Consider the following 13,300-nt stretch of genomic DNA (forward strand, 5'->3'; position numbering starts at 1 on the left):
CAACAATAGTCTGTTTGAGTGGGGCAAAGAGGAAAAATGAGGGGAAATAAACAGAAACAAGTGATTTATAGTCATATGTTTCGTATTTTCCCTCAGAAAAAGGGATTTTTAATGTAAAATTCAGTTGACACCAAGTCCAACAAGACGACCTCGGTTCGAGTCCCACCTCAGACAACTACCCATCCATCCATCTTCTTCCGCTTTATCCTTCTCAGGGGCACAGGGAACCTGGAGCCTATCCCAGGGAGCATCAGGCACAAGGCGGGGTACACCCTTGACAGGGTGCCAGTCCATCGCAGGGACACACACACACCCCCATTCATACACTACGGACACTTTGTACACGCCAATCAGCCTACCATGCATGTCTTTGGACTGGGGGAGGAAACCCTGGCAGCACGGGGAGAACATGCAAACTCCGCACACACGGCCCCAGCGGGACTCAAACCCCAGACCCTGGAGGTGTGAGGCGACCATGCTAACCACTAAGCCACCGTGCGCCCTCAGACAACTATTACATTTTGAAATAAAATATTACTGGCATAAACTTGGCTTGCTGTTGAACGTTTGATATTCGCAGATATGTGGAAATTAAGGGACCGTCTCTAAAGTTGCACACGACATTGTTGAACACAGTTGGTTGTCTGACTGTAAGTCATTCCCTTCAAATGCTATTGAGCTTTATATAATAAAGCTCAATAATAATAATGGCATATTTTGTGTATGGGCCCATTCTGTAGTGAAATTCATATCAAATTTACACATGATTTAATAGCTTATTTTGTTAAATATCAAAAAATCTAAAAGGTGTGTACCTGACACCTAGATGAACACTTTGCAGTTGGTTATATGACTGTAAGTCATTCCCTTCAAATGCTATTGAAGTTAGAAACGTGTATAACAATGTCTTATGTAACTTTAGAGACGGTCCCTTAATTTCCGCACATGTTCGAATATCAAACGTCCAACGTCGAGCCAACTTCATTCCAGAATAAAATTTGACTGAAAGTTGCTGCTGGTCAAACGAGTACATAATTCATCACCACCGTTCACTTCTGTGTAGTTTGATAAGGATAGTGGGGATTTAATTCGCTGCATGATATGGGTTTTCTCCATGTATGTAGCCGGCTGTTATGAAAATCTGAGAACTCTTTTATTAGACGCCTATCCTAGGCCACGCCCCCGGTCAGCACGTTCTAGTGGCCACGCCCCTAATAATAATAATGGCACCTGAGTGTTTTTAAAAGACTTTGAGGCAAGCGTGACATAAAAAGATACAGCCTATTATCGTGGCGCGCACACACACACACACACACACACACACACACACACACATACACACATAGAGAGAGAGAGAGAGAGAATGAATATCTGTGTTTCACTGTTAGAGGAGTGAGCAGTTTGAATAGTGTAGCACAGGAGAGATGAGATGAGCTACGCTAATCCAGTAGCAGCTGCGCGCGCAGGGGATTGTGGGTCATCAACGGCGACACGAAAGGGAAAATGAAAGCTCGGGTTCGCGCGCCGCAATGACGCGGCTGAAACTCAGGTAAACTCATCACTTGTTTCTGTAACCTAAAACATTCCTCTATGAGTTTTGCATATTGCGTATGTGTCTAAGTGGCCGTGTACATTGCAGTTTGCTTCCATTACACAAACGTGTGAAGTGTCCTTTACTGTAACTGCCTGTGTAAATGTGAGGCGTGTAAAAGTGTCACATTACAGACTCATGTTCTGCGTCCTGTATCCCACTATATCCTACTAAAGCCTGCTGCAGTCCATGTGCTCTGCTGTTGTGCACACAAAATATGTGCCCTGGTTGTACAGGACATTCTTTCCAGCATGCCATCCTTGTCAGACAGCTGCTGGTGTGGACTGGCATTGAAACAGAGACAGTATTTCTGGTCCATACTGTATACTGGCCTCCTTTCCTTACCTTCCTGTTAAATGTCAAGTTTAATTCAGAGTTGCTTTTGTAACCAACAGGTGCCGGTAAGTCGGGAAGATGTAACTGCTTTATAACTGTCTCTTTATCACTGCACATCAGGGAATCGTGGCTGCCTTCAAAACACAGACATTCAGGTTGAGCCGAGGTAAACTACAGACTGTACAGTGCCCTCCGAATCTACTGGAATGGCAAGGCCAATTCATTTGTTTGTGCGATACACCAAAAAGGGGATTGTCCATGTTGGACTTGACAACAGTTTGTATCACGTCAGACAGGCATCTTTTAAAAGTAGCTAGCTAAGTTTCCAGTTATTAAACAAAAGTCCCCTTAGATTGCCTTCGAAAGAAATGGGTTCATTGTGTTTAAAGCAGAAACTCGTTAGACAATTTTATTTCATTATTTATATAAGGAGTTGACACCCTTCTGTTCTTTGTTCTTTCAGGTTAAACTGAATACAATTCTTGTGGAGGCATCAAGTTAAAAATGTGAGAGGAGCTAATAAGTGCTACTACTACTACTAACTTTGAGTACATGTGTTTCATTCAAACTTCCAGAATGGATTTTTTACTTTTTGCTTTCACCTTATTGGCATTCCTTGGTACATGCCTGTCCTCTGAATGCATCAACGCTGCAGCTGAAAACCTCCATGTAGCGACCAATGGCCTCCCTTTCCCCTGGAGCAAGTTGCGCCTTCCGAATTACATTATTCCCATTCATTACCATCTGCTCATCCATCCCAATCTCACCACTCTGAGGTTCAACGGTTCGGTCAAGATTGAAATTGATGTGAAGAACAACACAAACTGGGTGGTCCTGCACAGCAAGAACCTTGAGATCATTACAGCTACCGTACTGGATGAGAGTGAGGCTCACTTGTCTGATAAAGTGCTTCCTGTTCTGGAGTATCCTTCCCACGAGCAGATCGCCATCTTCTCTCCTAAGATTCTGTCCTCAGGAGAAAAGTACTTTCTTTATTTGGAATTTGGCGCAGCATTGGTTGATGGTTTCTATGGCCTTTACAGAAGTACCTACAAAACCAAAGAAGGAGAAACAAGGTTTGTGCGACAATCTTATGTTAGGTTGGTGTGAAAAAGAAACTGTTGAACATCTAGTAGAAGAAAATAATAATTTCATGATTGCTGTCCATTATGCTTGATTATATCCAGGGTATTGGTATCTACTCACTTTGAGCCGACCTCTGCACGGATGGCCTTTCCATGTTTTGATGAGCCCATATTCAAAGCCAACTACTCTGTACAGATCAGAAGGGGAGCCTCACACATTGCGCTATCCAACATGCCCATAGTAAGATCATATGCAATCATATGCAATGGCCTTCACAATCACTTTTGAAAAGCTGTGGTAGATTTTGGACCAGTGTCTTAGACAGCACTCTCCACCACCAAACACCAAAATTTGGGGTCAGGCAAGAATGTTCATTTTGGTGCTTTTTAGTTCATTTGGTGGACTACTTTTCCAGACTTTTCTCAGACCATCTATTTTAGTGATGGTCGACAGGATGCAAAATTATTTTAGCTGAAATGTTTATAAAAACTATTACAGCTGCTTTAATATCTGCGTAATATGATCAAAATTAAAGCTGAGGCTGAAAAAGTTTCTCTGATGTAGGAGCAGACAGTGAAATTAGATGGCGGGCTGTTTGAGGATCGGTTTGAAACGAGTGTACGGATGAGCACTTACCTCGTGGCATTCATTGTCTGTGACTTCAAGTCTGTCAGCGGGCGAACTGCAACAGGGATTGATGTAAGTCGGATTGGCTGTCAGTTGTTTATTAGATTTGCCACCCTACTTTTTCATATCGTGACATACTACAGCACATCGTTCATATTGAATGAGTGCACTCATGTTGTAAGTTGTTCTTTCTTAGGTTTCTGTTTATGCCGCACCACACAAGTGGCACCAAACCCACTATGCTCTTGAAGCTGCTATAAAAATTCTGGAATATTATGAGACGTACTACAATATCTACTATCCACTCCCCAAACTAGGTAAATAGTGTAAACCCAGTGCATATTCCAATGTAGTTTTCCCCCTTTCCTTTAAATTTAGTATGATGTGTTCATGGACTGCATTTATTGTTCTCTTATGTTCCTTCAGATTTGATAGCAATTCCAGATTTCCAGTCTGGAGCGATGGAGAACTGGGGTCTGACCACCTACAGAGAGACATCTCTCCTCTATGACCCAGAGGTCTCCTCTACCTCAGACAAGCTCTGGGTTACTTTGGTGATAGGACATGAGTTGGCACATCAGGTTAGCAAAGAACGTGTGACACAAATTGGTGAAAAAGGATCTATGGGCACTAAAAGTAGGCCAGGAACAGTGTTGCCAGGTTGAGTAGTTTTCTGCTGTGCAGAAAAAAATTGCATGAATGGGTGGACTTACCTGGATTATTATGATTTGGTTGACCTTGTCCGCGTATTTCATGTTTTCCCCCCAGTGTAGTTGCTTTTCTATCTGGCATGGAATCTTCTCCATAGGAGACTATCAAACCTACCTCGCAACCCTGACAAGGACATCCTAGTGTTACTGGGAAAAACTGAACTGAGCATCTCTTGATGACATTTTTAACATTGTTATGAAATAGGATTTACTAATGCTTCTTAAATAAATACATGCTGAAATAAATACATTACTTTATACAACCCCAATTCCAAAATTGTTGGGACGCTGTGTAAAATGTAAGTAAAAACAGAATGCAATGATCTGCAAATCTCATAAACTCCCATGTTATTCACAATAGAACACAGAAAACATATCAAAAGTTTAAACTGAGTAAATGTACCCTTTTAAGAAAAGAAATAAGGTAATTTTGAATTTGATGGCCGCAACACATCTCAAAAAAGTTGGGACAGGGGCAATAAAAGGCTGGAACAGTAAGTGTTACTAAAAAGAAACAGCTGGAGGTTAATTGGCAACAGGTCAGTAAGATGACTGGGTATAAAAAGAGTATCTTAGAGAGGCAGAGTCTGTCAGAAGTAAAGATGGGCAGAGGTTCACCAATCTGCGAAAATCTTCATCTACAATTTGTGGAATAGTTTCAGAATAATGTTCCTAAACGTAAAATTGCAAAGACTATGAATATCTCATCATCTATAGTACATAATATCATTAAAAGATTCTGAGAATCTGGAGATATTTCTGGGTGCAAGGGACAAGGGTGAAAATCAATATTGCAAGCCTGTGATCTTCGGGCCCTCAGGCGGCACTGCATTAAATACAGGCATGATTCTGTAATGCAAGTCACTGCATGGGCTCAGAAACACCCCCAGAACTCATTGTCTGTGAACACAGTTCGCTGTGCCATCCACAAATGCTGGTTAAAGCTCTATAATGCAAAGAAGAAGCCATATGTGAACATGATCCAGAAACGCTGCTGTCTTCTCTGGGCCAAAGCTCATTTAAAATGGACTGAGTCAAAGTGGAAAACTGTTCTGTGGTCAGACGAATCGAAATTTGAAATTCTTTTTGGAAACCATGGACACCGCGTCCTCTAAACTAAAGAGGACTAAAGAGGAGAGGGATCATCCGGCTTTTTATCAGCGCTCAGTTCAAAAGCCTGCATCTCTGATGGTATGAGAGTGCATTAGTGCCTATGGAATGAGCAGCTTGCACATCTGGAAAGGCAACATTAATGCTGAAAGGTATATACAGGTTTTAGAGCAACATATGCTTCCATCCAGATTCCATCCCATTTTTACTTGAGATTTCTGCCTCTCTAAGATACTCTTTTTATACCCAATCATGTTACTGACCTGTTGCCAATTAACCTAATTAGTTACAAAATGTTCCTCCAGCTGTTTCTTTTTAGTAACACTTACTTTTCCAGCCTGTTGTTGCCCCGTCCCAAATTTTTTGAGACATGTTGCGGCCATCAAATTCAAAATTACTTAATTTTTTTTCTTAAAATGGCACATTTCCTCTGTTTAAACATTTGATATGTTTTCTATGTTCTATTATGTTCTATAACAACATATGGGTTTATGAGATTTGCAAATCATTGCATTCTGTTTTTATTTACATTTTACACTACATCTGTGAAGATGTAAACTGAATAATCCCGAGTCTATGAAATGTGTAATACTGTTCTTTAGTGGTTTGGAAACCTGGTCACTATGGAGTGGTGGAATGACATATGGCTTAACGAGGGCTTTGCACAATACATGGAGTTTGTTTCCGTCGAGGCTACGTATCCACAACTGAAAGCAGTATGTTTTTATTCCTCAAGTCTTTTTTTTATTATTATTTATCTTATGCCACAAATGAAAATGTTTCACCAGCATTTGTTCTTTTTGACATGACTTTCAGGAGGATTACTTGTTGGACATCTGCTTTATAGCGATTGGTCGAGATTCACTCAACTCATCCAGAGCAATCTCATCCTCTGCAGAGAACCCCACTCAGATAAAGGAGATGTTTGATGCGGTGTCTTATGACAAGGTGATTTTCTACCAGTATCAAAGACATCTTTGAATCATTTTCCTGTGTATTGGGATTGTATCTACTGTATATCGGGATTTCCCCACAAAAAAATTCAAGTGTGAATCCCCCAACCCACATTTAAAGCAGATTTTAATCTGGTCACTCGAACAACCAGACGCCTGGGGTGCATTTAACCAGATGTGCTGAGTAAAATACACTCTCAAGCCACATTTTAAAAACACAATTTTGTTATAAGATCTGTGACCGCCAGATTAGAAACACCATACAAAATTGTTATTATTAATGCGTCAATCATCAACGAAAACACGTGTTATGAGCTGATGTATAATTAGATTTCGGTCTGGGCATCCAGAGACCTTTGACTATAGTCTAATTGTATATGATTACTTTTATCATGATACAATCCAGATACAAGACATAAAATATCCAGTTCTAAACAGGTCAGTCAAAGTTTTCCTCCAATTAATTCATTTATATTGGACCCACTTGTGTTAAATGTTTAGGGGGCATGCATTCTACACATGCTGAGGCATTTCCTGACAGACGATGTGTTCCAGAGTGGCATAGTCAGGTACCTGAGGAAGTTCAGTTACAAGAATGCCAAAAATGAGGATCTATGGGACAGCCTGGTCAATGTAAAAACTTTTGCTCATTTATGGAATTATGGCATTCTGCATTAATAATCAGTTCTAATGTGAAGTATTTCATATTTCTCTGCTCTACAGACCTGCTCCGAAGAGGATTTTATGTTAGGAGAATACTGCTACAGTGAAGGACAGGCTTCCAAAAATGCTGTATGATTCATTTCACGTGTATGAGTCTTCGATTAATAATGATCAACTAGAGCTTTTGTCACTCACTGCTTGTTCTGTAGTATCTGTTTGCAGGGGAGCACATAGACCTGAAGAAGATGATGTACACGTGGACTCTACAGAAGGGCATCCCTTTGGTGACGGTGAAGCGACGGGGGACCAAGCTTTACATTGAGCAGGAGAGATTCGTAAAGACGGTCCATCCCAGTGACCCACTGTGGCACTCAATGCAAGCTGGGTGATTACCAAAAGCCCTCATGTTTGCTTAAACATTAATGGAGGAGTCCAGAATATTTTCCGTGCTTGCTCTATTCAGTCGGAATAATTTCTCATTCTTTCACCTAAACAGCTATCTGTGGCACATTCCTTTGACCTACAAAACAAGCCATTCCAGTGAAGAAATGAGGCATATATTAGAGACAAAATCAGGTCTGAACTACTACAAGATAATTTATATAACTCATAGAGTCAGGTAAGGAAGCAGTTACGTATTTAATAAAACGTGTAATAATTTCTCAGATATGCTGATCCTGGATCAGGAAGTGGACTGGGTGAAGTTTAACACAGACATGAATGGCTACTACATTATCCACTATGACACGGAGGGTTGGAGTGCATTAATCAACCTTCTGCAAGTAAACCACAGTGCCGTGAGCTTTAAGGACAGAGCCAACCTCATTCACAATGCTTTTCAGCTGGTCACGTAAGTTATCAACACAGTATGAAGACTGATGAACTGTTAGAAATCTTAAATGGTATGTAAAAGCATTTTGCTACCAGTTTGCAAGCTATTTTAGAAAAGTTAGTTGCTTTGCTATTAAGCAAGCTCAAAAAGAATTTCCTGGTTTGAACACCAGGTGTCGTACTTAAGTTTAAAAAATAAATAAATAAATAAATCTAAAAAATGGATCAGTTCCCTGTGTCCTAGTCTTTCCCCTCTGCAGAATATTAATTATTTAGGATTATAAACTATAAATTATACATCTAAATTATTTAGGACTATAAACTGCACACTGGCAAGATTAATATATTTTATATTTAGTACTTTTTTTTTATTCAGAGAAAGGTTTCTCTAATTAAAACCTAGTATGTTATTCACTTAGATTAATTTTTTTTTTTTTTAAATGATTTAAATAAAAAATAAAACTATAGTATATTTGTGGTAGTCAATCAGGCCTCATATTAGCCCTGTCACAATTATTACATAATTGCCTGATCTTAATTATTTGAGTTGATCAGGATTATTTAAAGTGATTGTGATTAATTGATCGATTTCTCACTCATTTCCATTTCCACATAAATATAAGTAATACAGTGTTGCTTTTAAATTAATTTATTAATTTAACCAAATACCTGCACTATCATATTTTAATAGTTTTTGAATTATTTGAAACAATATACACTATACGACAAAAATTTGTCGACACCTGATAAGAAACATTTGAACACCCCTGCATTGTAAAGCGAACATGTGTATCGATATGTTCTGTTTTCTTTTCTATACACTTTTTTGTTCTTTATACCTGATCTCTCCAGGGCAGGGCGCTTGACACTGAACCGGGCTTTGGACCTGATCACCTACTTAAAGTCTGAGACACACAATGTTCCCCTCCTCCAAGGCATCGGATATTTAGAATCATTTTACAAGATGATCGAGAAGAGAAATATAGCTGATGTCACCCAAAATCTCAAGGTATTTCACCATCAGATGTCAGATTTATGTTTGTTAACCTGTTTATTTGGCTGCTAACACACTACTGCGTCTGTATTCCTAGCAGACCATGCTGTCAGTTTGTGATCAGTGGTTCTGCCTTGACTTTAACTGAATTAATGTAATGTGCCAGACGTCCCTCAACAAGATATTTCCAGGACATTCGAGTCAATCTAATTTGATACTCCGTGTTCCTCCTTTGCATCTCAGATAGAGGGCTGTTTTGTTTTTGTTTTTTTAGGAGGATTACAGGCTGTCAGATTTTTTTTTTTCATGTGAGACTGCAAATATCTTGCCTTAAGGCCTCTTCTTTTCACAGATTGGATTGAAAGATTTTGCTATGTGAGTAGACAGTGACCCCTTGTGTGTGATTGCTTTTGTCCCACAGACCTACATCCTTCAGTATTTTAAAAACGTGATAGACAAGCAGACCTGGAGTGACGAGGGCACGGTCTCAGATAGGAGGCTGCGCTCAGAGCTTCTGTCCCTGGCGTGTGATCTTGGTTACTCTCCCTGTGTGGAAAAGGCCAAACATTTCTTCCAAAGCTGGATGCACTCTAATGGAACAATCAGGTAATTTGATATACTGTAGCATACTCTATTGACTTGCTATTGGTTCGTGCCAGATGATAATCATGATCAGTGTATTTTGTAATTGATCATAAATTCCATACTAACAGCACTGTGTGCATCTGAGTTGATTGTGAATAGTTTACAGAGTGTGAATTGGTGTCTATAGCTTACCCACTGATGTGGCTGAAACCATCTACACAGTCGGAGCTCAGGATAATAACGGCTGGCACTACCTACTGGAAAAGTATGCGCTTTCCATAAGTGCAGCAGAGAAAAGCAAAATCCTCTCAGCACTGACGAGCAACAAGGATCCCAATAAGCTGCTACGGTACATTATTATCTACACGATTGCACTTTGTTTAATTTAGTTTGAAGGATAACATTAAAAGATTTTTGGATTGATGCAGATAGACTGTTAAATGTTTTACATAATGAATACAACTGAATTTGATTTCAGGTTGCTAGAGCTTGGAATGGAAGGCTCAGTGATAAAAGCCCAGGATTTATCTACAGTAATATACACTGTGGCCATAAATCCAGCAGGTCATTTCCTAGCTTGGGATTTTGTGAAGAGCAACTGGCATAAACTGGTAGAAAAGTAAGTACAGCTTATATCAGTATATCACTATATCAGTAAGTAAAGCTCATACAGGTACAAGAGTGAGAATGGATCTGTGAGAAGTCATTTCCTCTTGAAGTTAAAAAATAAAACAAACAAAACCATAGCTTGTCATGTTACTGAGAAAGCATAAAGTACAAGGTCCTCTGTCCTGAAGACTATCCCATGATGGAAAAATTGCCATTATAAAACACCTGAGACACCTTCCACAAATGTTAGAGGAAAGTTACAAAAAGCTTTACCATATCAACAATTACACAGGTTTTCTTTGTTAAATTTGAAAAAAAAGTTATATTATTATTAGTATTATTATTATAGCAGTTCTCCGGTTGTCCTCAGACCACTTTTGGTAGGTACTAACCACTGCATACCAGAAACACCCCAAAAGACCTGCCGTTCTGGAGATCCTCCGATCCAGTCGTCGAGCCCACACAATTTGGCCCTCGTTAAAGTTGCTCAGATCCTTACACTTGCCCATTTTTCCTGCTTCCAACACATCAACTTCTAGACATGACTGCTCACTTCCTTCCTAATATATCCCACCCCTTGACAGGTGCCACTGTATTGAGATAATCAATGTTATTCACTTCACCTGTGAGTGGTTTTAATGTTATGGCTGATCGTTGTATTTGCCATACAACTCCCTGTGACTTAGCTGTTAGCAGTCAAAATTGTGTGTAGTATAGAGTTTCCAAAGAAACAGGTGGTTTCAAATGAAAGCATGACATAAGATGTCCAGACAAAGTATATATTCTTTCCTTCTTTGCAGATTTCAGCTTGGATCGTTTTGTATCAGAAATATAATCATAGGTACAACCGGGCAGTTTTCATCTAAAGAGGAGCTCACTGATGTGAGTTTCATCTTGTTTATTTTAAAATGATTCAGCATCTTTATCACTGTTCTGTGGAAACCCTTACACAAAACACGCATGCTTTACTCTTCCAGATCAAGGATTTCTTCAGTTCCATTCGGGAACAGTCGTCTCAGCTCCGCGTCACTCAGGTGGCTGTGGAGAACGTGGAGAAAAACATTCTGTGGCTGGAGAGGAATTTAGAAACTCTGAGGATGTGGCTCCAGGAGAGACTGAATTAGAAAGTTCTCATGCATTGGAAAAACATACAGATGAATTAATAGAAATTTTCACTCTTACTTTTTTTTTTATAAGCAAAGAAGCACATTTCATATCAGAATGCAGCACTTAAAGCTCTGATGAGAAAGTTTTACCTACAAGCATGGTTTGAGTTGTTTTGTATTTCAGGGTAAATGGAAATATGGGGAAACAGAAATATGTTGCCTGTGTGATGATCGGTGTTCCATTTCCTTTAAGTTTTCTAAAATGAATTGTTAAATATTGTGGCTTAAATATGGTTTGTTGGTTTCTGATTCCTTAATAAAATGAAACTTAAATAACTGGGTCATCATTCTGGCTTCCTGGGTGGCCTGCTTTTGTTTTCTAATTTAAGTATGACCTATGCGGTCTCTATGAAGAAATAATACACAGATGTCTAAAATGCATGTTTGTTCCTTTAGCCTCGATGTGGAGCTAAACTATTTTCTGAAAGATGACACCATGTCAGACAATGGCTACAAAAGCAGTTGCTTTTCCGGTGCTGTTAGCAGTTGTTAGCACTTGCACTTCCTTATATGTATGTACGTTCTTAAAAATCCACTCTGAATGACTTGCTTATGAATCTTTATAATTAACATGTGATCTTCAGCGGCATCCAAGATTTATTTTGGAATGAAATTCAGAGAGGATTTAAAAACTAACCTTCACCAACAAGTTGGTCTATTTGCACTAGTTTTCTATGTTACCCAAAATGCCTTTTAGTAGTGCCCCAAGTTCCCTGTGATGGACTCCATTCGGGAACAGTCGTCTATTAATAAATTGAAACTTAAATAACTGGGTCATCATTCTGTGGGTACTTTTAGTACCTGCTGATAGTAATGCCCAGGGATTTAGCTCTTGCTTCATCTCAATGCAGCAATGCTTTAATCCTTTAGTCTGTCTACTCATCTGTACGCACTGCTCAAACAGATCAGGTTCCAAAGCTACAACTTTTCATGCTAATACCACCATCACAGATCATTTACGATCCGAGTCGCTGCTGTGCGTTGTGGAACTTTGAGTCCAATATTTGTTATCTCCTCTATGTCTACATCGTCTCATTAATCTCCTCTCTGTCTACATTGTCTCAGTGTCATTAATATGACATTGAGTATCACTGGAAAACGTTGAGTCTGAAAAGAAGTTCTTGCTCATTTGTTTTTAGGAGCTAACCTGACCATTATCACTTATATTTGAGATAGTTGAAATCCATCCATCCATTTTCCATACCGCTTATCCTACACAGGGTCATGGGAGAGTCTGGAGTCTATCACAGGGAACTTGAGGCACGAGGCCTGCCAACCCATCGCAGGGCACATTCACACACTACGGACAATTTGGAAATGCCAGTCCGCCTACAATGCATGTCTTTGGACTGCCTACAATTATATGATAGAACAATAGACTATTGTGAGAGCCACAGATGAATAATAGTGAAACAAATTGACAGCATGTGATAGCTCAAATTGGTGGGCAGTGACCCTGGGTGCTTTCTCACTGTGTTCAGTATTTTGCTCTGGCTATGGAGTCTGTTTGCTTCATAACCCAGTTGGAGTATGGATCCCTAGGTATGACTGTAATATGTTTTCATTGATTTGAATTTGGGAACTAGTTCCTTGTTAGGATGATTAGATTCCGTCTCATGTCATGCTCTCTTTCACTTCTTTGTTGATTAGTGCACAGTATTGGTCTTGGGACTCCATCACTGTACATACTAGTGTTTTCTGAGCTCCGAACACACCTAATTCAACACACCTAATCAGCTCTTTTGCAGCCCTTCCTAAGTTTGAAGTAAGTGTGTGTGTGTGTGTGTGTTAGAGCTGTGAAAACACTGGTATTTGCAATGAAGTGCAGGTAGCACTCCAGGACCAGGCTCAACCTCAGCCCAGTTGTTCAGAAGTAACCTGATCGGATTTCGGCTATCGGATTGGATCTAATCTTGAAAATGGGTTGTTCAAAAGAAAAAAAAAAATAAATAAAGGATTCTGAAATCAGATTAGATCAGGTAATCCAATCTTGCTTTTGATCTGGATCAGGGTGATCCAATCCAATGTTACTTTTTTTT

At 39.6% G+C, this 13,300-nt stretch overlaps 1 protein-coding gene across 1 annotated transcript; it reads left to right on the forward strand.

The window, feature by feature from the left end:
* Positions 1–1,338: 1,338 nt before the first annotated feature.
* On the forward strand, positions 1,339–11,705 carry erap2 (endoplasmic reticulum aminopeptidase 2). Its single transcript, XM_053610102.1, has 19 exons — positions 1,339–1,549; positions 2,391–3,003; positions 3,115–3,253; positions 3,578–3,712; positions 3,837–3,957; positions 4,067–4,221; positions 6,063–6,176; positions 6,277–6,408; positions 6,915–7,046; positions 7,137–7,205; positions 7,286–7,461; positions 7,573–7,652; positions 7,743–7,926; positions 8,760–8,916; positions 9,323–9,507; positions 9,674–9,835; positions 9,965–10,105; positions 10,896–10,977; positions 11,073–11,705. The coding sequence occupies exons 2-19, from the start codon at positions 2,480–2,482 to the stop codon at positions 11,217–11,219; spliced, it is 2,835 nt and encodes a 944-aa protein (XP_053466077.1). The 5' UTR covers positions 1,339–1,549; positions 2,391–2,479; the 3' UTR covers positions 11,220–11,705.
* The last annotated feature ends 1,595 nt before the right edge of the window (positions 11,706–13,300 follow it).

Source organism: Ictalurus furcatus, chromosome 22 (genome assembly GCF_023375685.1).
Source record: "Ictalurus furcatus strain D&B chromosome 22, Billie_1.0, whole genome shotgun sequence".
Classification (NCBI taxonomy): Eukaryota; Metazoa; Chordata; class Actinopteri; order Siluriformes; family Ictaluridae; genus Ictalurus; species Ictalurus furcatus.